We start from the raw sequence: 23,622 nt of genomic DNA, 5'->3' as shown, positions 1-23,622 counted from the left end.
GATGGGGCTAACAGATACATTCGAAAGGCTCCATCTTAAAAGAGCATACATTCTTTTCAAGTGTACAGTAAATATACTCCAAAATGGAGCACACATTAGGCCACAAAACAAGTCTCAAATTCAACAAGATTGAAGACATCCCATACATCTCTTCCAACCACAACAGCACACAACTAGTAATCAACCACAATAAAAAAATCTGGGGACGCCTGGGTGGCTCAGTGGGTTAGAGCCTCTGCCATGATCCCAGCCTCAGGTCATGATCCCAGCGTCTTGAGATTGAGCTCCCTGCTCAGTGGGGAGCCTGCTTCCCTCTCTGCCTGCCTGCCTCACTGCTTAATTGTGATGTCTCTCTCGCTCGCACTCTCGCTCTGCTAATAAATAAATAAATAATCTTTAAAAAAGAGAAAGAAAAATATCTGGAAAGAACACAACTACATGGAGGCTACTGAACAATGAATGGGTCTGATGAGGGGGCAGAAGGCTGGCTGAGGACAAAGCAAAAGCTGGCACCTTGCACCCCTTCTCCACCCGCTGCTCTCCTCAGTAATATGTGTGACATTCCTCAGGCACCCCTGGCTGCCCTAAAAGAAAAACAAATAGTTAACTTGCAGAGATCACAATCCTGCAAGACAGGAGTCTTAGAAATGTCTTACTAATTTACAACAAAGAAGCTCTCTTATCAATAGCCCAATTTCCAGAGACAAATAATTCAGTTCTTCAAGCCCAATGTCACCCTCCCCTCCATAAAAACTGAAGGAGGCTGAGGCAGAAGGAATTGTAAATAAAGTTAAATTTCTTCTAAACCTAAAACTCACTGACAAGGATGTTTGATAGGAGGAATGTGACCTTCCACCAGGAAACTCCCAACTGTGTTCATGTTAGTGCCTCATTAGAGGGAAAAATGGCTGTGGCTTGATAATAACCAGGCCTCCAATATCCTGACAGTCTTCTTTACCCGATAGCCCTTCTGAACAACCCCTTTGTCCTCACCTTTCTAACTCCTGTGTATATAATCAGCCACTCCTCAAGATAGCAGGGCAGCATCTCTTTCGGCCCACGGGTCCTGTCCCTGTGCTTTAATAAATCACCATTTTGCACCAGAGATTTCTCAAGAATTCTTTCTTGGTCATAGCCTCCGGATTTCACCCCACCGACCTCACCTATGTTCTAGAACTTCATCCAGTCAACCATGAAATCAAAGAGCAAATAAAAAAATACATGGAGACAATGGAAAATGAGAACACAATGGTCCAAAATCTTTGGGCTGCTGCAAAAGCTAATAAAGACAGAATATTCTGACAATTTAACAATGCAGGCTTATACCACAAAGCAAGGAAAATCTCAAATAATGTAACCCTAACACCTAAAAGAGCTAGAGAAACAACAAGGCCCAAAGCTAGTAGGAGGAAAGAAATAATAAGATTGTAGCAGAAATAAATGAAATAAAGATTAAATAAAATCAATGGAACACATCAATGAAACCAGGAGCTGGTTCTTTGAAAAGATTAAATGACAGACCTTTAACTGGACTCATTAAAAAAAAAAAAAAAAGACTCAAATAAAATCAGAAATGAAAGAGCAGCAATAACAACAAACAACACAGAAATACAAAAGATTATGAAGAGAATATCTGGGCACCTGAGTAGCTCGGTCAGTTAACCATCCAACTCTTTTTTTTTTTTTTAACAGAGAGAGACACAGGGAGAGAGAGAACACAAGCAGGGGGCATGGGAGAGGGAAAAACAGGCTTCCTGCTGAGGAGGGAGCCGGTCGTGTCGTGGGGCTCAATCCCAGGACACTGGGATCATGACCCAAGCTGAAGGCAGATGCTTAACGACTGAGTCATCCAGGTGCCCCAAGCATCCAGCTCTTGACTTTGGCTCAGGTCATGATCTTAGGGTTGAGATCGAGTCCCATGTTGTGCTCTGAACTCAGTGAGGAGTCAGTTTGAAATTCCCTCCCTCTCCCACTGCTCCTCCCCTGAACTTGAGCATGTACACTCTCTCTAAAATAAAATCTTTTAAAAACATATTCTAAAAAGAGAATTTTACAAAAGATTATATGCCCATAAACTGGACAACCAGGAAGAAATGGATCAATTCCTAAAAACACATATAACCTTGAAAACTGAATCACAAATAGGAAATCTAGGGGCACATGGGTGAATCAGTGGGTTAAACCTTTGCCTTCGGCTCAGGTCATGGTCCCAGGGTTCTGGGATCGAGCCCTGTGTCGTGCTCCCTGCTTCCGCCCCTCCACCTGCCCATGCTTGCTCTCTTTCAAATAAATAAATAAAATATTTGAAAAAATAAAGATAAAGCTATTTCCAAAAACAGAGGGAAAGGAAAGATTCCAAATTCATTCTACAAGGCCAGAATTATTGATACCAAAATCAGATAAAGACACTACCAAAACAAAACAAAAAACAAACAAAAAGCTACAAAAGACTATAGGCCAATATCTTTGATGAACACAGATGTAAAAATCCTCAACAAAATATTGGAAAATCGAATCCAACATTACAAAAATTATTCACTATGAGCAAGTGGGATTTATTCCACAGATGCAAGTGTGGTACAAATATCTGCAAATCAATGAAAGTGATATATCACATTAATAATGGAAAAGATAAAAACCATTTGCTCTTCTCAATTGGTGAAGAAAAAGCATTTAACAAAGTACAACATCTATTCATGATAAAACTCTCAACAAAGTAGGTTTATTTTTTTTTTAATTAAAATAATGGCATTTACAATAGCACCAGAAGTAAATACCTAGAAATAAACTTAATGAAAGAGCTGAAAGACCTATACTATCAAACTATAAAATAGTGATGAAAGAAACTGAAGATGACACCAATGGAAAGATATTTCATGCTCACGAACTGAAAGAGCCAGTACTGTTAAAAGGTCCATACTAACCAAAACAACCTACAGATTCAATGCTATGTCTATCAAAATACCAACAGCATTTTTCATAGAAATAGAATAATCCTAAAATTTGTATAGAACTACAAAAGATCCCCAAGAGTCAAAACAACCTTTAAAAAGAAGAAAGAAGCTGGACGTATCACAATTCCAGATTGCAAGATATACTACAAAGGTATAGTAATCAAAATAGGATGGTACTGGCACAACATCACACACATAGATAATGGAACCGAAAAGAGAGCTCAGAAATAAACCCATGCTTATCTGGTCAATTAAGTGTGAACTACAACAAAGGAGACAAGAATATATCATGGGGAAAGTACAGCTCTTCAACAAATGGACAGCTACAAGCAAAACAATGAAACTGGACCACTTTCTTGCACCACACACAAAAATAGGCTCAAAATGGAATAAAGTCCTAAATGTGAGACCTTGAAACCATAAAATTCCTAGAAGAGAATACAGGCCGTAATATCTCTGGCATTGGCTGTGCAAACATTTTTCTAGACAGGTCTCCTCAGGCAAAGGCAACAAAAGCAAAATTAAACCACTGGGACAACATCAGTAATGCTTTTGCATTACAAAGGAAACCATCAACAAAACAAAAAGGCAACCTGCCAAATGGCAGAAAACTCTTGCAAATGACACACCCAAAAAAAGTCCAAAATCTATAAAGGACTTAAACAGTTCAATACAACAGAACCATCCAATAAATAAATGGGCAGAGGGCCTGAATATACATCTTTCCAAAACCATCCAGATGGCCAAAAGACAAATGAAAAGATGCTCACCATCACTCATCATCAAGGAAATGGAAACAAAACCAAAAGGAGCTCTCACCGCACATCTCTCCGAACGGCCAAAAGCAACAGCACAAGAAAAACAAGTGTTGGCAAAAATGTGAAGAAAAGGAAACCCTAGTGCACTGCTGGTGCAAATGCAAACGGGTGCAGCCACTGTGAGAAATAGTATGGAGGTTTCTCAAAAAATTAGAAACAGAATCACCATTATCATATGATCCAGTAATTCCACTACTGGGTATTTACCCAAAGCACTACTTTGAAAAGATCTATGCACCCTTTTGTTTACTGCACTTCATTTACAACAAGCAAGATACAGAAACAACTCAAGTGGCTTTTTTTTTAAAGAGTTTATTTATTTATTTGACAGAGAGAGAGTTCAAAAGTAGGCAGAGAGGCTGGCAGATGGGGAGGGAGAAGAAGGCTCCCTGCTGAGCAGAGAGACCTATGCAGTGCTTGATCCCAGGACCCTGAGATCAGGACCTGAGCCGAAGACAGAGATTTTAACCCACTGAAACACCCAGATGCCCCTCAATAGATGAATGGATAAAGAAGATACGCACACAATGAAATCAGCCATCAAGAGGAATGAAATCTTGTCGTTTGCAATAACATGGAACTACAGGGTATAATGCTAAGTGAAATGTCAGAGAAACAACTATCATGACTTCATTTGTATATGGAATTTAATAAATAAATGGAAAAAGAGACAGATTCAAATACAGAGAAATAATGGTTGCCAGAGGGGAGGTGGTGGGAACATGAGTGAAACAAAGGGGATTAAGAGTATACTTGTTACAATTAGTACTGAGAAATATATAGAATTGTTGAATCACCACACTGTACACCTGAAACTAATATACCACTACATTAACAATTGAATAAAAAAATAACAGTATACTCAGGCAATGAAATAATACATAGCAATTAATATAAACAAACCAATGCTAAAGTAGTCTGAATCAACGTCGTAACGCTGAAAGAAAGAAGCCATACTCAAAACATATTGCAGGAGCCCACACATATAAAGTGTAAAAACAGGAATTAACAATCCACGGTGTTATATATCAGAATAGCAGTGAAGACTGGGAAACAGGGAAAGCGTAGTGATTGGGAAAAATACAAGAGAGGCTTCTGTCAAATACATATATAAAATATTTTTTAAAAATCAGTCTGAATGTACAAAGATGTATTAGTGAATAAAGCAGCAAATGGCCAAACAATACGATCCCATTCATGATTATGTGTGTATTTTAATCACACAGACTTTCACATTCATAAACAAAATCTGGTAGGTAAAACTATTCATTCTATGTATCAGAGTAAAGGGAGATTATAGAATACAGGCAGCAATTTCCACTTTTCTTTCCCTTTATACTTTTCTCAATAGTTTGAAACACTTTTTTTTAAACCATGAGTATACATTTAGAAGTTTTTTGTTTCTTAAAAACAGTTGGAAGGACTTGGCTTCTGTATCAGCCAAGTTAAAGGTCTTTTTGTTTTTACCCTTTTCTGAAGATGTTTTAAAATCTAGTTTCTCACTTCCTCTAATGTGACCTACATCCGTTCTTTCATAGCTATTGCTTGCAATTCCTCTTGGGCTCATCCACTAATCTCCGGACCTTTTCCTCCCAGTGCTCCTGTCCTCTCCTCACACCTTCCTGCTACTATTATGCTTAGGGTGTCTGCTCTGTCTTTTTAGAAAAGGTAGGCATATTGCAGAAATGTTCTTTGAGATGCTGCAGTAGACAATCTTCCAAAGTGTGCTCTTCCCTCTCACTCGTTCTAGGTGCAGGATGGCCACCTTTTCCCAGTTCCATAGTACTATTCAAGGGCCCCTAATTAGTCCACTTCCCCTCTCCCCTCCCCGACAAATATATCCCCTCTAAGAAGGAATTCTCTACTTTCATTTATTCAAGTATTTACATTGGTATGGACGCATGGTATTTTACACATTGTATTTCAACTCCTCTGTGATTATGTAACATTTTTATATAATACAGTATTTTATTTTGTTGCTTCATTTGTTCTAATTTTGGCCTTTGGAAGGTCTTTCACAGTTGATTTTTTTTTTTTTAATTAAACCCTTCGTTTCATCTGGCAGTAAAAAAGATCCAGGCTCATCTTGTACACTCTTGTACACCCAGTCCTAGAATCAGCAATTGCTCCCGGCAGCCTTCGCTCCTCTTATTACAGAATGGTATTGGAATCCAAAGCATAATGCTCCGAACAGGGCACTAGGCATGCTTGTGGCTACTGGGCCTCTCTAGGCCCTCTCACTGCCTTTAGGCCCTCTCAGCCTCCAGAACAAGGATATCTTAGTGGAACACTTAGATTTCTGTGTCTAAGTGTGTCTACCTGTGTAGACACATATCTGTAAATACCTCTGTATATCCTCTGCATCTATATTAAGCTAAACATGAGTTCATCCAAGGGCTCCAAAAGATCCATTCCCACAAGGATCATTCCAGCCTTTTCCCCTTACCGATCCGTGAAGCTGCACTCTTAACGCTGAGAAACTCAGCGCTCACCCTTTACTACCCATCTGGTTAACAGTGCAGTTCCAGGACACATGTGCAATGGCTTCCAAACTGTTAAGCAGTACCTCCATGAGAAATAAGTATCAGCCTGAACATGGTGCCTATATAGTTTCATTTGCTTTTAGCCTCACGGTCTTCATTTCCAAAGCTGGTAAAGCTCAGGTTCTTTATTTTTCCCCATCCCCTCTGGTCAGGTTATTGGTTGGTTTGGTCACACTCTGCAGTCCAGCCTGGGATCCCTGGCCTCCTAAATTTGCATACATTAAAGTTCACCCTTTGTACTATAAAGTTCCACAAGCTTTGACCAATATCTAGAGCTATAGATCCTACCATTATAGTATCCTAAAAAATACCTTCAGGACCCTAAAAAATCCCCAATGCTTCACCTATTCAACCTCCTATACCCCTTCCCTCCAAATCCCTGGCAATCAACAACCCACTGAACAGCTCTACAGTTTCATGTGTTTTTTCCCAGCTTTTAAAGACTTTATTTGATAGCCCTAGCACAAGCAGAGGGGACAGGGAGAGGGAGATGGAGAAGCAGGCTCCCCACTGAGCAAGAAGCCTGACGCAGGAACCCTGACATCATGACGTGAGGCAAAACCAAGAGTCAGACGCTTAACCAGCTGTACCACCCAGGTGCCCCAGCCTTTGTTTTGGCATGGATTGACAATTCATTCCTTTGAGTCAAACAGTATTCCACTGTCTGAATGTACCACAGCTTGTTTACCCATTCACCTACTCAAGGACAATTTGGCTGCTCCTGATTTCTGGCAATTATGATAAAGCTGCTAAATTATGATAAAGCTGTGGCCCTAAGTTTTTCAACCAGTTGGGTAAACAACTAGGAGCATCACTGTCAGATGGTATGGCAAGACTAGGTTTAGCTTTGTGAGAACCACCAAATCTCCCCAAATGCCCACAGCATTTTGCAGCAACACTAACACAGCTCAGAATGGATGACCTACTTTGCAGGCACTCCAGAATGTCCTGTGATCTGATTTATTTGTCCTCTGCTAACATTACTCCCAAGAGACGAGGCAATTAAGTCATAGGCTAATGGCCAAGAAACACTAAGTACTCAAATGTTTGCTGAAAGTTAAGTTCTCAGTGAATACCCTACTATGGATGGTGGCAATATTGGCAACAGACAAAATCCTGGAGATCACCAACACAAATGGGCCACTATGTACTATTACAGATTATTTACAACAGACCTAAAGAATATGCATTTCATCCAAGTTACCAGCTTAACTTCATTCCACAAAGTCTATCCTCAAGTCTAGCTCATGGTCTGGCATGTTATGGACTCTATGAAGGTTATTATCAAGCCCAAGAATAAAGCAATTTATCAGGCTCATATAAACACTTAATAAAAGTATATATGTAACACTCATACCGACCCAATACTTCATTCTTTAAGCAAATATTAAGAATCTACGAACTGTACTTGAGGGGGAGATCTAGACTAAAGACACGTAGCCTTAAAATCGTTAGTTTGTGTGTGTGGAAATGTTCCCAACAGTGGATATCTTTACAAAATGCAGATTTCACATCATTTCTAGGGTTCTATCAACTTTCACATCATTTCTAGGATTCTATCAACTCTATAGTTTTGGGGGATTTTTGGTATCTATAAGAGCAATTAATAAGAGTGGAATTTAGGGAAGTGACTGACATTTGTCAAAATAGATGAATTATTCTATTTAAAAGGTAAGGTAATGGGGTGCCTGGCTAGCTCAGTCAGTGGGGTGTGTGACTCCTGATCTTAGAGTCATGATTTCAAGCTCCACGTTGGGTGTAGAGATTACTTAAATAAAATCTTTTAAAAATATTACATAAGAAGGTAAGTACTGTTATAGCATGGAAATTCAAATTCATATTAAATTCCCTACTTATACCCCTCAATATTATTACTTTCATAGTTTTACAAGAAAAAGTACATGAGAAAAATGTTGCTATATTCTACAAAGATGAAGGCTCCTACCTTTGTTTTCTTTATCAAATCCTGAAATCTGTTAAAAGAAAATATTTTATCTTTATTCAACTGTTCAGTTATAATTAGCAGACCAAAGCAAGTTATAAAAACTACACAATCCTACCAGTGATTTGTAGAGACTCGATTCAGGGTTGATTTTAATGAGTTGCAATAGATCCTGCATAGTAAATACCTTAAGAAAAAGAAAAGTTAGACATATTTTTATATCAGTGTTTAAATGATAAACTAGGAAATTTCTGAAAACTAAGAATAATGGTTCAGACCAAATTAAAAAATATTATGATCAAGCTAATATAACACTGAAGCACTTTCTTATACCATTGATAACATATTAAAGTCACAAGGATAAAATATTTTTCTTTTTTTTTTTTTTAAAGATTTTATTTATTTACTTGAGAGAGAGCATGAACGAGGAGAAGGTCAGAGAGAGAAGCAGACTCCCCATGGAGCTAGGAGTCCGATGCGGGACTCGATCCCGGGACTCCAGGATCATGACCTGAGCCAAAGGCAGTCGTCCAACCAACTAAGCCACCCAGGTGTCCCTAAAATATTTTTCTTGATCACATAATTAACCTCCTACTATTACACACTGAAGACAATAGTTCTAATATGTCTAAATGGTTAATGCTTTACAGATTACAAACAATCTAACAGGTGATGAACCAGTGAAAACATGTGTGAATTTGAGGGTCTTTCAACTGCAGTAACGTTTTTAAAGTATTACCGCTTCAAAATATAAATAAACTTTTACTGTCATTACCAGAATGAATAATTAAAGCATACCTAAAATAGTCTTAAACATTTTGGGTGGCTATTTGTTTTGTTTTGTTTTTTTTTAAAAGATTTTATTTACGAGAGAGAGAGAGAGAGAGAGAGAGCAAGCAGGGTGAAGGGCAGAGGGATAAGCAGACTCCCCGCTGAGCAGGGAGCCCCATGCTGGGGCAGGATGCTGGGACTCCAGAATCATGACCTGAGCTGAAGGCAGATACCAACTGAGGCATAGGCACCCCTAGGGTGGCTATCCTTAATATATATTTTTACTACAATATTTATCATTTACAAGGTTTACCCTGAGAACATGGATAGGTTTTCAAATGGTTTTCCTTTATAGAACAACACAGCATTTTAGAGTAGAACCTTTAAGTATGTGAACTGGATTACCTACTGCTGTAACAACTGTGTAACTGACTATTACTCATGCAATAAGTAAAATTGTGAAGCATAACTGGAAACTCAAGGGTGCCTGGCTGGCTCAGTCAGTAGAACATAGGTCATGAGTTCAAGCCCCCATTTGGGCTTAGACCTTACTTAAACAAACAACAAAACTTAAAAGACTGATGGACCAAACAAGAACTCTTAATGTTGACAAATAAAATTTGGTTGTTAAATAAAAACAGCATATTTGAATTTTCAAATACTAACATTGTTCTTATTTTCTTAAAACATCGGAATATGAACTTTAGTCAATTATAGACAAGAGAAAGAACAAAAATAGAGAAACAACACCAAGAGTTAAACTATGGACTTTAGGGGTGTCTGGGTGGCTCAGGCAGTTAAACATCTGCCTTCAGCTCACGTCATGGTTCTGGAGCCTGGGAACAAACCCAGAGTCAGGCTCCCTGCTAAGCAGGGAGTCTGCTTTTCCTTCACCCCTCCTCCTACTCCCTGTTGCTCTCACTCTCGAATAAAACTTTTAAAAAGTAAATAACAATAGACCATGGACTTTAGATAATGTGACAATGTAGATTCAAAATGTAATGTATAATGTATATTTGTATAATGCACATTATAATACATTATAATACATATAATATACATTTGTATAATGGAAAAATGTATATAATGGGGGCACCTGGGTGGCTTAGCTGGTTAAGCATCTGCCTCTTGATTTCAGCTCAGGTGAATGATCGCAGGGTCAGGAGATGGAGTCCTGCTGAGGGCTCCACAATGGGCATGGAGCCTGTTTAAGATTCTCTCTTTTCCTCTTTGTGCTCCTCCCCACCTCCCTTTTATTTTATTTATTTATTTTTTTTGGTAAACATTTTATTTATTTATTTGACAGAGAGAGAATACAAGCAGGCAGAGAGACAGGCAGAGGGAGATACAGGCTCTCCACTGAGTAGGAAGCCTGATGTAGGGCTCAATCCAAGGACCCTCGGATGGTGACCTGAGCCAAAGGCAGATGCTTAACCCTTCCCTCTTTAAAAAAAAAAAAAAGAAAGAAAAAAATCAAGTATATAATAAAAAATGTTGATAGCGGGGAAGTCTGTGCATGTGTGGGAGCAGGGAACATTTAGGATATCTTCCTTTGCTCAACTTTGCTCTGAATCTCAACTCCTTTAAAAAATTAAGTCTATTAAAAGAAGTAAGCAAAGTCAGCTGTATCAGCCTTTAAAATAATCAAGTGTTGGGGCACCTGGCTGGCTCAGTGGTCTCAGTGATCTCTCTGTCAAATAAATAAAATCTTTAAAAAAATAAAAATAAAAAATAAAATAAAATAATCAAGTGTGCCTAGATTTCTCAACCATTACTGTTAAACATTAAGCAACTAGAAAATTGGTAAAAATAGGTGTATTTGAGAATTCCACAGATTTTTTATTTTTATTTCTTTAAAGATTTTATTTATTTGACAGAGATCACAAGTGGGCAGAGAGGTAGGCGGGGGTGGGGGGACCAGGCTCCCTGCTGAGCAGAGAGACTGATGTGGGGCTCAAAACCAGGACCCTGAGATCATGACCTGAGCCGAAGGCAGAAGCTTAACCCACTGAACCACCCAGGTGCCCCAAGAATTCCACAGATTTTTAAAAACCATTGTACCCCTCATTTCCCTTGTGTAATTCTAAGGAACAGAAATATCTGAAAAGACTTTGACATAGTAAGAACAACACATTTTAGAAATCTAGATTTATGGCTCTGCATTGATATTTACAAATCATGTGACCTTGAGCAAAGTACCTCACCTCTCCATAGGTGAGGTGGCTCCTCATCTCTAATGCAGTTAACACCCGCACTGTGACAAGTATAGTAACAATCTTACAACAGATTCAACATCACTGACAACTGTGAGTCTTAGTAGATAACATCGAATGGGAGGTCAATTCTAGCTCCAAAACAGTCATTCTTCACATCATAATTTTACAAAGACTAAATGAGATTCCAAGGAATTGGTAACAATCAAGTTTAATACTTCCACTTTGTTATGTGATCGAATATATGATGTGAATTCAAAGATGACTGAAAAATGGACCTCACTCACTAGGGAATATGCCGCTAGGGCACGGCACTTCCCGTTAGCTCAGAAAAAAAGCTGTTAATAGAAAATTCAAAAACAGAAAAGGAAAACTTTACCTTTTCTTTGGCCAAACCACTTTCCAGAAAAAAAACAGAGCATGAATACTCGTAGCCACATCTTTGTAAGTGATCTGCCACTAGACAGTTAGAAGCATCCACTAAGAGGAAACTCCCTTCCACTGAAATGGACGGGGACTGCAGTTCTCTACTCAAAACAGGGTGCATCAATTCGTGAATTAGCTGGTTGCGGAGCTGTGTCTAGCTCAAAACAAAACAAAACAAAACAAAAACATGAAAAAAGGGAAAAAATTTCAGCAAGATTATTTCACTGGAGATACACAGATCTTTATATGAATTAGCATTTTTATTTCCAAAATGGTTCGGAACCCATGACCAAAAGCTAGGAACCATTCCCTAGATAACTCTGTGACACAAGTAGCTCACTGAGTTCTGGAAAAAACTCATTTTCACCAACTTTCAAGTTAACCTGTGGTTCCCCAGAACACATGTACACTCTAACTTCACTTCCCCAGGAGCCCATTTCAGCAGCTTTTCACCAGGGTATCAAGTGCAGGAGACAATTCTGCACCTTTTCACCTCTCTGTGGACTACTAAAGGATATGAAAATACTGGGCATATTGATCAAAACAAAACTGGGTTCCCAAAAGGGAAATCACATATGCAAGAAAGAAATTGGTAAACCCCAAAACATATTAAGATATACTTTTGCATACAGTATTTACATCTCAAGATACTGAAGTATAATAATTTTCTTACATTTTATAATTCAGAAAATTATAGTGTAAAGTGGGTCATTTTCTCAAAGTTGTAACACTACCATTATTCATCTTGTTTTAACAAAATTCCCCAAATTACTCAGATTACTGGGTATTTCTTTTAGTCTATTTTGCATATTATCTGAAAACATACATTTGGGCTGAGCTTAAGAATAGATTCATGCGGTTCATCAGTAAATGCTATCTAATAAATTCATGTCAATAGAATACAAGCAAGAAACAAATGCAGTTCTTATCATACTTTTTTCTATTCTTTAGCTCAAGAATAGAACAGTACATAAATACCAGTATAGAACAGGCCTTAGTATAGGTCTAAAGTCTCCTAGTTGGGGTGCCTGGGTGGCTCAGTGTGTTAAGCCTCTGCCTTCGGCTCAGGTCATGATCTCAGGGTCCTGGGATAGAGCCCCACATCGGGCCCTCTGCTCAACGGGGAGCCTGCTTCCTCCTCCTCTCTCTCTCTCTGCCTACTTGTGATCTCTGTGTATCAAATAAATAAATAAAAATCTTTAAAGTCTCCTAGTTAAAAAAAAAAAAAAAAAAGACATTTACTGAACAGAATATGCATGCCCTACCTCATATAGTACAATTCAGTAACTGAAATAAAATGAAGTCATAGCATTCTCCACCAGTAAAATTCAGAGGTGATTTAATTAAATTTGTAAGAACTAAAGAATATATTTAGATTCAGCTTAATAAAATGACTTAGGGTGTCTTGCAAATAAATACTGAAATAGAGAAAGATTTAGAAGAGTGACAGAAGCAGAAAGGAAAGTAAGGGTAGGAGGAAAAAAAAAGGAAAGGGCCTTACAGGGCAATCCCCAGCCTAACAAACACAAAAAGCAAGCCATCCAGTACTTGTTGGAAGGAATCCCACAACTGGCTGGGGACTCTCCAGCAGCCAATGTAAAGAGGGAAATCCATTCAGAATTAATGTTCGTAAAATAGAAGTAAGTACAATAATGGGGGGGGTGGAAGAGAAGAAACTTGGGTAACCTCTACACAACTCTCTCCAAAATTAAGAAGAGACTCAAGGAGAAAGACTTGGTAAATCCTATTTAATAGATGCCAGACTTTGTACTTCACCAGAAATTCTTCGCAAACACCCAAATAGAATGTTAATTAGGCCATTAAAAATTACAATGAATTTTAAAAATTAAAACTCAGGCCACCATCACTGAACTGAGAAAACACAAATTATCTCAGATTAGTAAGTAAAAATCTGTCTTGCTACTGGTAAAGCTGGGATAACAGAACTGAACAGCCAGCTACACAAAAGAAACATTATTTCTCTAGAAGATACACATTATTAAAGTGAATCAAGGTAACATAATCCTGATATCAAACCCAATCAGGGACAGTTTAAAAAGGATAAGGAAACATCAGTATCATTTCTGACTACAAATAAAACACTCTCAAATCTAATTTAGAAGCACAGTAAAAGAAAGTATGCCATGGCCAGGAATCCAAGGATCATTCGACATTAGAAAGCACATTAATACATTATTCACTACAATTAATTCCAAGTGGGATACAGAGTTAACTGAAAAAATAAGTAAATAAAACCTTTTCATTTTATTTATTTTAAAGATTTTATTTATTTTTTTGACAAAAGAGACAAAAATCACAAGTACACAGAGAGACAGGCAGAGAGAGAAGGGGAAGCAGGCTCCCTGCTGAGCAGAGAGTCCAACGTTGGGCTCGATCCCAGGACCTTGGGATCATGATCTGAGCCGAAGGCAGAGGCTTTAACCCACTAAGCCATCCAGGAACCCCAATAAAACCTTTTTAAAAAATAAAGAATATTTGTTCTTTTAGAGAAGAACTGAGAATAATCAGCAAAAAAAAAAAAAAAAGATTTGAACATATTAAAAATGTATATCACTATTTAGAGCCAATAGAACTGAATATCAAGATAAAGTATGGCTGCAAAATTGGAAAAGAAATTTTCTATTTTATTTATTTATTTGACAGAGAGAGAGCACCAGCAGGCAGAGAGAGGAAGCAGGCTCCCCGCTGAGTAGAGAGCCCAACGTTGGGCTCGATCCCAGGACCCTGGGATCATGACCTGAGCCGAAGGTAGAGGTTTAACCCACTGAGCCACCCAGGCACCCCGATATTTTCAATTAAAAGAAAATCTTATACATTAATAAAACAGCACTGGGGTGGGGGTAATGGGCAAGGAACATAAACTGCCAATCCACAGAAAACATACCAATGGCCAGAAAATATGTGCAACTTCATTAATAATCAATGGAACATTAAAGATTTTCCAATGTTTAAAAAAAAGTCATGATATTATCACTGGAGAGATAAGTATTATTAAATTGCTCGTGGAGTATATACTATTAACAATCTTTCTAGAACAAGACCCATATACTGAGAGCCTTAAAGTTCTGCCCTTGAGTGGCTCAGTCAGTTAAGCATCTGACTTCAGCTTGGGTCATGATCTCAGGTCCCTGGGATGGAACCCAATAGGGCTCTGAGCTTAGCATAGAATCTGCTTCTCCCACTCCCCGTGCCCCTCCCCCTGCTGGAGCACCTGCCCACTCTCTCTCTCTCTCTCTCTCTTTTTTAAGAAAAAAAAAGCTCAGGGGACACCTGGATGGCTCAGATGGTTGAGCATTTGCCTTTGTGTCAGGCCATCATCCCAGGGTCCTGCTTCTCCTTCTCCCTCTACTGCTCCCCCTGCTTGTGCTCTCTTGTTCTGTCAAATAAATAAAATCTTCAAACAAACCAAAAACAAACAAAACTCGGGCTTTTGGTTCAGTAATGTCACTTAACCTAGACGAGGCAAAAAGTGAGAGATTCAACTGAAGGAATGGGCTGGCCTGGGTATAATGTAAATCTTTAACAGGGAATTGCTACATAAATCACCCATGCATTCAAAGACAAGCCTGGTGCCATTTAAAGTGAGAATTTCAAGGACTCTGAAGGATATCGGAAAATGTACACCATATAATATCAGATTAAAAAGAGTGGTGTCTGGCTGGCTCAGTCAATTGAGTATGGGACTCTCACGGTCTCCAGGTTGTGGGTTCAAACTCTGCATTGGGGAATGGAGATTACTTTAAAAAACAAACAAATAAATAAATAAATCAAAAAGGGGAGTTGCCTGGGTGGCTCACTGGGATAAAGCCTCTGCCTTTGGCTCGGGTTATGATCCCAGGACCCTGGAATAGAGCCCAGCATCGGGCTCTCTGCTCAGCGAGGAGAGCTCCTCCTCTCTCTCTGCCTGCCTCTCTGCCAAATAAATAAAATCTTAAAAAAAAAAAAAAAGAAAAGAAAGACTCTTATGTCAATTAGTAGCTGTATTAGCCATGATTTTCTCCATGTTTTTTCTATATTTTTCAGATTAATCTCATGATTTAAGTTACCAAAACAATGGGAGAGCGAAAGTTTTTTTTAAAAAGCTCACTTTTTCCTTAACACTTTCTTTTAAAGAAAGGGAGAGGGGTAGGGACAGAGGGAGGGGTAAAGCAAAATCCTAAATAGGCACCATCTGCAGCACAGAGCTGGTTATGGGCTGAGCCCACAACCTTGATTATGACCTGAGCTGAAACTAAGAGCTGGAGGCTCAACTGACTAATCCACCCAGGTGCCCCCTTAATTTGACATTTCAAATACAAAATATACTTTTGAAATGTATACAGTAACAAAAACATTTGAGCTAATCCTACTCTTTGCTGTTCATGTGTACTAGTATCTGCTGCCCAAATATTTATATATTTGAATACATTTTAAGCAAGAAATTTCCCATTTCCCAAATTATTCTCGGGTAAATGGTTCACCTATTGTTTTCCATATGGTGTCTATTTCCTTCATTCAAAAGTGAGTACAATTATTAACTCAGGACTTGAAAACCAGATTTATAAACTTTTTTTTTATAAAGTCCAACTTTACTAGAATGTGTTCAGTTTACAAAGCCACCCACTATCACCTTAATATCAGTCCACTAAACCCATGATTTGAATATGCTCTTTTAAGACCAGTCAAACTAAACCATTTTTAAGACCCGTATTGCATTACAAAGAGTTACACAGGAACATAAAAATGTAACTTAGCAATACAAACTATGGCTTACTTTTCTTTTTAAATTTATTTATTTATTTTCAGAAAAATAGTATTCATTATTTTTTCACCACACCCAGTGCTCCATGCAATCCATTCCCTCTCTAATACCCACCACCTGGTACCCCCAACTTTCCCCCGCCAACCACTTCAAATCCCTCAGATTCTTTTTCAGAGTCCATAGTCTCTCACGGTTCACCTTGCTTTCTAATTTCCCTCAACTCCCTTCTCCTCTCTAACTCCCCATGTTTTCCGTATTTGTTATGCTCCACCGATAAGTGAAATCATATGATACTTGACTCTCTCTGCTTGGCTTATTTCACTCAGCATAATCTCTTCCAGTCCCATCCGTGTTGCTACAAAAGTTGGGTATTCGTCCTTTCTGATGGAGGCATCATACTCCATAGTGTATATGGACCACATCTTCCTTATCCATTCGTCCCTTGAAGGGCATCTTAGTTCTTTCCACAGTTTGGCGACCGTGGCCATTGCTGCTATAAACATTGGGGTACAGATGGCCCTTCTGTTCCCTATATCTGTATCCTTGGGGTAAATACCCAGGAGTGCAATTGCAGGGTCATAGGGAAGTTCTATTTTTAATTTCTTGAGGAATCTCCACACTGTTCTCCAAAGAGGCTGCACCAACTTGCATTCCCACAACAGAGGAAGAGGGTTCCCCTTTCTCCACATCCCCTCCAACACATGTTGTTTGCTGTCTTGCTTATTTTGGTCATTCTAACTGGTGTGAGGTGATATGGACAGACACTTCTCCAATCAAGACATACAAATGGCTATCAGACATATGAAAAATGTTCATCCTCACTAGTCCTCAAGGAGAATCAAATGAAAACCACATTGAGATGGCTTACTCTTTTAAAAGCCAAGACTTGAATGTATTTAAATCTGGACTGCGTGTTACAGGTTAACTTGTAAAAGTTGTGTAAAAGATCTGGCTAAAACGGATACCTTGAGCGCGTCCAGTATACCCCTATCCTTAAACGTCCGGTAAAGCTTTTTTCGCAGTTCATCTTGACTCAACACGTCAGATTCGGGGTGCATAGTGAACTGGAAGAAAAAAATGGTTACGGGTTACCCGGCGGGCAGATGGACCATGAGTTTTTGAAAACAGACCAGTGGCCTCCCGAGAAACCCTAAGAGGCTGAGCAGGGGAAAAGAAGCTACAGCGGAAACAAACAACAGGTTACGTTTCCACCAGTCCCTGGGGAGCAGCCAGTGTGTGTACCCGAGCCGCTAGCTGCCAGCTTCCCCTGCCCCCGCCTCCCCCGCCTCCCGCCCCGCCCGTCCTGCCTGGGCCCGAGTTAACACCCCGCCCGAGCTGCAGGTTCAGGAGGAGTCCCCGCGTTCAGGGCTCGGTCTCTGCCCGCGGCCAGTCGGGAAGAACAGGGCAGTTGAACACTTTGGCTCTCGCTCTGGACTAGGAACTCCAACCGACTCGCACTTCCGTTCTCACTGGTTCTGACGGGTAGGCGGGGTCGTGGTCCACACGCGACTTTCCCACGCGGCTGCAGGGCGAGGACCGGTAGTGAGGCAACAAGAGAAAACCGGGTACCAACCGGAATTCGCTTGGCTCCGCGTTGAGCCCGCCCTCCCCCGAGGCCCGCCAAACGGAACCGCCCTTTGTCGGCACTACTATGGCGCACGCGCTGGGGTTACGCGGCCCTCTGGCCGGAGCTCCTCCCACCTCTCGCGAGATCGCAACCGCGGACTCTCGCGAGGATTCTCGGGGAGTTCTGACAGAGGCTGCCAAGCGCGGGTCGGCTGAGGTAAGTGACTGTTTCCGTTGGCGGCATCTCCCCGCAGGTAGGAGATGGGGTGAGTAGGGGGCGGGAGGTCCAGGGGACGTTCCGGGTCCCGCGTGACGCGGATTTTGGCCCCGTCTCCAGTCCGCCCGGGGACAACCGGATCGGACCTGGCCAGTCCCCCGTTCGGTCACATCCCAGGCCACTGGGCCGACGCACATCGCGTTTTAGCCCGCAAGTGTCGATCAGCTCGGGGCCTTTGCTTCGTTTTGCCTTTCACTGGGACAGTCAGCTAATGCAGGGTTTTTTAACGGCCGTACTGTTGTCACTTGGAGCTGGAAAATTTGTGGGCCCTGTCCGCTGAGGGGCGGGGATTAGTCCTCGCACAGGCAGCCTGATAGCGTGTAACAAAGTGCTTGGTAACATTGTCTCGAACAAGTTTCCAGGTAACCTCAAAGACGCAGCCGTAAGCGTGTCCTCTGGGCAGTTTGGGATAAATCTGTCACCCAGACTTTAAAGACTTGGTACACACCTACGTACTGCCCTTCGACCACAGCCATCTTTCCTGCTACAGATCTTCCTTGTCCCAGTCGTTATCAGCACCAGGTCCCGGCCGTCACTGCGGGCTAATTAGAACTGGCTCACCAGCGATAACCCATTTGCCATCCCCTATCATATCCCTTTTCCTCTGGACCACATACATTATATTTGAAGGTAAGATACTGCTGTATCTCACTCCCAACCCCCCAGAAAGGCCTTCCCATTTAAACATTCTCTGTTCCTTCAGTAGCTCCTTTCCAGAGCATTCCTTCCAACACACAGTTCAGAGTTATTGACCCTTTTAAAACGAGATTCCCAGAGGTGCGTATGTTCCCTGGAGGTGTCAAAAGGACATGATCTTAGTACAGCCTCAAATTGGCATTAGCTTTTTGGGTTCCTGTATTAGACTACTGCCCCTTACGGAGCTTGCAGTAAATGTAAACTTTTGGGTCCTTGTAGATGAGCTGCTTTTAATCTAGGTTTCTCTCCTATTGTACAGTTTGGGTTTTTGTTTTTCCTGGTATTTATTTATTTATTTATTTGTTTGTTTGTTTTTGCCTTCTCTTAAATTTTATCTTGTTCATTTCACTTAAATTCTCTTAACCCGTAGGGATTGTTGAACCTTTAGTGTTGCCTTCCAGTTTATTAGCTGCCCAAGGTGTTATCCTTCGGTATGATAAACGTCCCTCACTTAAGCAGTTAAAATGTTGAGCTGAACTAGGTTAATGTCACATGATGGTTTCCCATTATATCAACCAACTTGTACAACTTTTAAGTTCTTTGGGCACTGACTTTCGAGTCTGGTAGTAGTGGTCCCTCACTCAACAAATAAAACCAGTGCTGCCTGCAACCCCGTCCCCTTGTACCTCTGACAGTACCATGGACTTCTTGGACCCACAAATCTCCAGTTTGTTGTCAGGTTACTTCATACAATGATTTGCCATATCCCGGATTTCTCTTCCAAAACAGAAAGTCTAAGTTTGGCAGGATTTGTTCTCATATAACCAGAACTTTGACTAACCACTTAATTTTTGTCTGGGGATTCATGTTAATGTTAATTAAAAGCTCCTAACCTGTGTTCTGACCGGATGAGGTATTTCATACGTGTTTCTCTTGGTGTTTTAATCTATGCCGAAAGTACTCAGTTACAGAAGATAAGTTTCTGAAAAACCTAACACTTACCTATCTGAGGTGGTTTGACAGTTTTGTTCCTGAGATTTCCTACGTCCCTGATGACTATACAGCCACTTTTGTTAGCTAAAGATGTAAGGTTTGCTAAGACTTGAAGATCTGTATTTATTGAGAGGTCTTTTTAAAAATATAGACCTGTCTTGAGGTTCCTAGCCCGCCTAACTTTTTGTCACACTTGCTATTAGAAAATCATGCTCTTTGAGGGAGCTCCTGAGTGGCCCAGTGGGTTCAGACTCTGCCATCAGCTCAGATCATGATCCCTGGGATTGAGCCCCGCATCGGGCTCTCTGCTCAACAGAGAGCCTGCCCACCCCCTCCCCCACAACTGACCACCTCTCTGGCTGCTTGTGATATCTTTCTCTCTCTTTCCCCCCTCTCTGTCAAATAAATAATTTTTTGAAAAAAGGAAAATCAGCCTCTTTGAGAAAACTGAAGTTCAGCAGATCTGCATCCTGTGTACCAGGTGACCTTTTTCCCCTTCTTCCTGATTGTAGTCTAAGAAGGTTTTTGTTTTTCTTAACTTATTTCACACATTTCCATTCATTTTGTGTTTCACAGCCCTTCTGATGCCCGGCTCACAGATACATGATTATTTTTTTGTGTTCATTACTAGTTAGTGCCCTGTTTCTTACATCATGCACACGCCCTCTTCCAGTTCAAGTTAGTCTAGGACTTCTGGATCACCACATTGATTTTAGTTGTCACTCCCTCTCAAACAGCTCAAATTACCTAGCCGTCAGGGACAGCTACTGTTTTCATCCCAGGTGAGAGTCCTTGAGTCAACAACTCCTATCAGTGGTTATGGGAGTTTCTTCACAAGTGTGGAAACTTCAACTTCTCACAAAAGTGCTGTTAATCATTTGATCACAGACCTCCCCAAGCAGACCTCTGAGACTGTGAAGGCCTCAGTACTAGAACTTTCAGAAGGTTCTTTTCTGTGTTGAGGCCAGGTGGTCCCAGCATGCCTCTCATTCCTGTGTTCTGGCTTCACCCGACACTGCCCCAGCTACTGCTCCCATCCTCGAAGTACCATTCCCCAAGTGTGGCGTGCTTACTCTGTACTGGGCTCTGTGGTAAGCATTAGGGAGGCATGCTGGGCAAGAAAACCACTTAGATTATCCTCAGGTTTCCTCAGGAAGTTTCCCACTGACTCATCACCGTCTCCCACTTTCTTCCCCTCCCTCTGACCTTCTACAGTGCTTGGAAACTCTTGTCCTGGGGTAAGTGAACTTCTTTTTTTCCTCAGTCTCCCTATGGAATGCACCTACGTTCTGTGAGCACTTCAAATATATCCTTTCCCCCTCATTCCTGCAGCTTTCTTGGCTCTGATGTGTGCTGTCTACTGCTATAACAAAGTTGAGTGGCTTAAACAACACAAATATATTACCTGACGTGTGTGGCACAGACGTCTGCCGTGGGTCTCACTGGGCTGTGTTCCCTTCTGGAGGTTGTCGGGAAGAATCAGTTTCTTTGTGCTTTCCAACTTCCAGAGGCCGCTCGCCTTCCGGCCCTTTCTTCCCTCTTCAACACTGGCAACATTGCATCTTTAGGACTCCCTTTACCCCCTCTGCCATTGCCCTTCTGGCATTTTGGGCCTCACTCTTCCACTTTTTTTAATTTTAATTTTAGTTTTTTAAAAGTTTTTATTTATTTACTTGACAGATAAGAGATCACAAGTAGGTGAAGAGGCAGGCAGAGAGAGAGATTTTTATGTGATTTTTATGTGATTTCCTCCCCCCCCCTTTTTTTTCTCCCCTAGGTTTTGGGTCTCTTCTGATTTGGTTAGTGTATTTTTTTCTGGAGTCTTTGCCACCCTTTTAGTTTGTCTATTCTTCTTTAATTTATCTATTTTTATCTGTATAAAATGACAAGGCAGAAAAACTCACCACAAAAGAAAGAACAAGAGGCAGTACCAAAGGCTAGAGACCTAATCAATATGGACATTTGTAATATGTCAGAACCAGAGTTCAGAGTGATGATTATGAAGGTGCTAGCTGGGCTCAAAAGAGCATGGAAGATATTAGAGAATCTGTCCCTGGAAAAATAAAATCCCTTTCTGGAGAAATAAAAAAACTAAACTCAACCCAAGTTGAAATCAAAAAGCTGTTAATGAGGTGCAGTCAAAAATAGAGTCTCTTATTGCTGGGATAAAAGAGGCAGAAGAGAGAATTAGTGATACAGAAGACCAAATGATGGAGAATAAAGAAGCTAAGCCAAAGAGAGATGAACAACTACTGAACCATGAGGGGAGAATGCGAGAGATAAGTGATACCATGTAATGAAATAATATTAGAATAACTGGAATCCCAGAAAAAGAAGAAAGGAGGGATGGGGACAGAAGGGATACTGGAGAGAATTATAGTAGAGAATTTCTCTAAAATGGCAAAGGGAACAAGCATCAAAATTCAGTCGGCACAGAGAACCCCCTCAAAATCAATAAAAATAGGTCCACACCCCATAATTTAATAGTAAAACTTACAAGTCTCAGTGATAAAGAGAAAATCCTGAAAGCAGCCCAGGACAAGAAGTATGTAACATACAATGGTAAAAATATTAGATTTCATATATATATATATGATATATAAAGGGGAAAAATAATAGAAAATAATATATATATGAAATATATATATATATGCTGTTGAATAGAACAGAGTCACCTACTTGATTTTGAGTATATTCTGGTCCTTTAGAAGAAACTACCTCCCAAAATTTTATAGAAAGAAAAACATATGCACACACACACAGACACACACACATACACAAAAGTAAGGATAAATATGACGAAGGGATGAAACATGACTTTAAAAATGAAAATTTAATGAGATTCTTAACATGGAGTTGATAGGATAGGATAGGTTGGTTGGGAATAGGGGAAAAAAAGAGGAGAGAATGTCATCAGGCTGGAGACTAGAACAAAGCCACATGCTAGATTCAGGGTATATTTTATCTATTAGAAGAAATTGTATCCCAAAATTTTAAGGAAAAAGAAACCTAGATGTATACAAAAAATAAGGTGAAATACAATGAAGGGATAAAATATGACTATAACAATGAAACTTTAAAAAGATTTATAGGTATTGATAAGATAAAATAGTTGAAAAAGGTCAAAATAGGAAAGAGGAAAATTTTTAAAAATAGAATAAGAAAAAAATAAAATTCAAAAAATGTAACTTTGAAAGACTAAAGAATCATGGGAGAAAAAAACATGAATTCTATATACTGTATTCTGCCCAGCTCTGGAGTTGTGCAGTTCTCATTGATCAGTGAACTTGGTCTTGGCTGGATGTTCTTGCTGATCTTTAGGGGTGGAGGCCTGTTGCAGTGATTCTCAAATGTCTTTGTCCAAGGTAGAATTGCATCGCCCTTGCCTGGGGCCAGGCTAAGTAATTTGCTCAGGAATTTTTGTTCCCTGAATGTTTTCTGTACAACTTTAGAGAATGGGAACAAAAATGGTGGCCACACACTCCATCCCCCCCAATCTCTGGCCTTGTAGGGGCCAAGAGCTCAGGGCCCTGCTCCTTAGTGCACCCTCAGAGAAAAGCAGTCAATCCCTCCCATCTCTGTGGTCTCGGCCACAATCCATGCTCACCCGGTCTGTGATCAAGTGTTTCTACCTCTGGCGCTTGGCCTCGTTTGGAGTCTCCAAACCCAGCAGATTCCTGCCACACACTTCCACACTGCTCTTCCCAGAGGAGGAAGGAGG

General features: G+C 40.3%; 2 protein-coding genes across 21 annotated transcripts in view; both read right to left on the bottom strand.

Annotated features, from left to right (window-relative positions):
* LOC123394024 (oral-facial-digital syndrome 1 protein-like) overlaps positions 1-18,061 on the bottom strand; it is a 54,868-nt gene extending 36,807 nt beyond the window's left edge. For 7 of the 20 annotated variants that reach the window (XR_006608813.1, XR_006608812.1, XR_006608811.1 and 4 more), the window contains exons 1-4: positions 17,395-17,701; positions 11,621-11,821; positions 8,376-8,444; positions 8,261-8,288 (exon numbers count right to left, since the gene is read on the bottom strand). Coding sequence is in view for 16 of the 20 variants with exons in the window: in XM_045087471.1 (XP_044943406.1) it covers positions 8,261-8,288; positions 8,376-8,444; positions 11,621-11,821; positions 17,395-17,487 (391 nt within the window). In the remaining 4 variants the exon portion in view is untranslated. The other 13 variants (XM_045087466.1, XM_045087467.1, XM_045087468.1 and 10 more) reach the window with 9 other exon arrangements.
* A 452-nt stretch (positions 18,062-18,513) lies between these two features.
* Positions 18,514-23,622, bottom strand: part of LOC123394014 (amelogenin, X isoform-like) — a 38,433-nt gene continuing 33,324 nt past the window's right edge. The window contains exon 3 of the mRNA XM_045087436.1: positions 18,514-18,687. Within this exon, the coding sequence (XP_044943371.1) occupies positions 18,514-18,687 (174 nt within the window). The remainder of the gene's footprint in view (positions 18,688-23,622) is intronic.

The sequence above is a fragment of the Mustela putorius genome, unplaced genomic scaffold, assembly GCF_011764305.1.
Source record: "Mustela putorius furo isolate JIRA1106 unplaced genomic scaffold, ASM1176430v1.1 tig00001149_pilon_pilon_pilon, whole genome shotgun sequence".
Lineage (NCBI taxonomy): Eukaryota > Metazoa > Chordata > Mammalia > Carnivora > Mustelidae > Mustela > Mustela putorius.
Note: the sequence above shows the minus strand (reverse complement) of the source record. Positions and strands in the feature narration are given on the sequence as shown.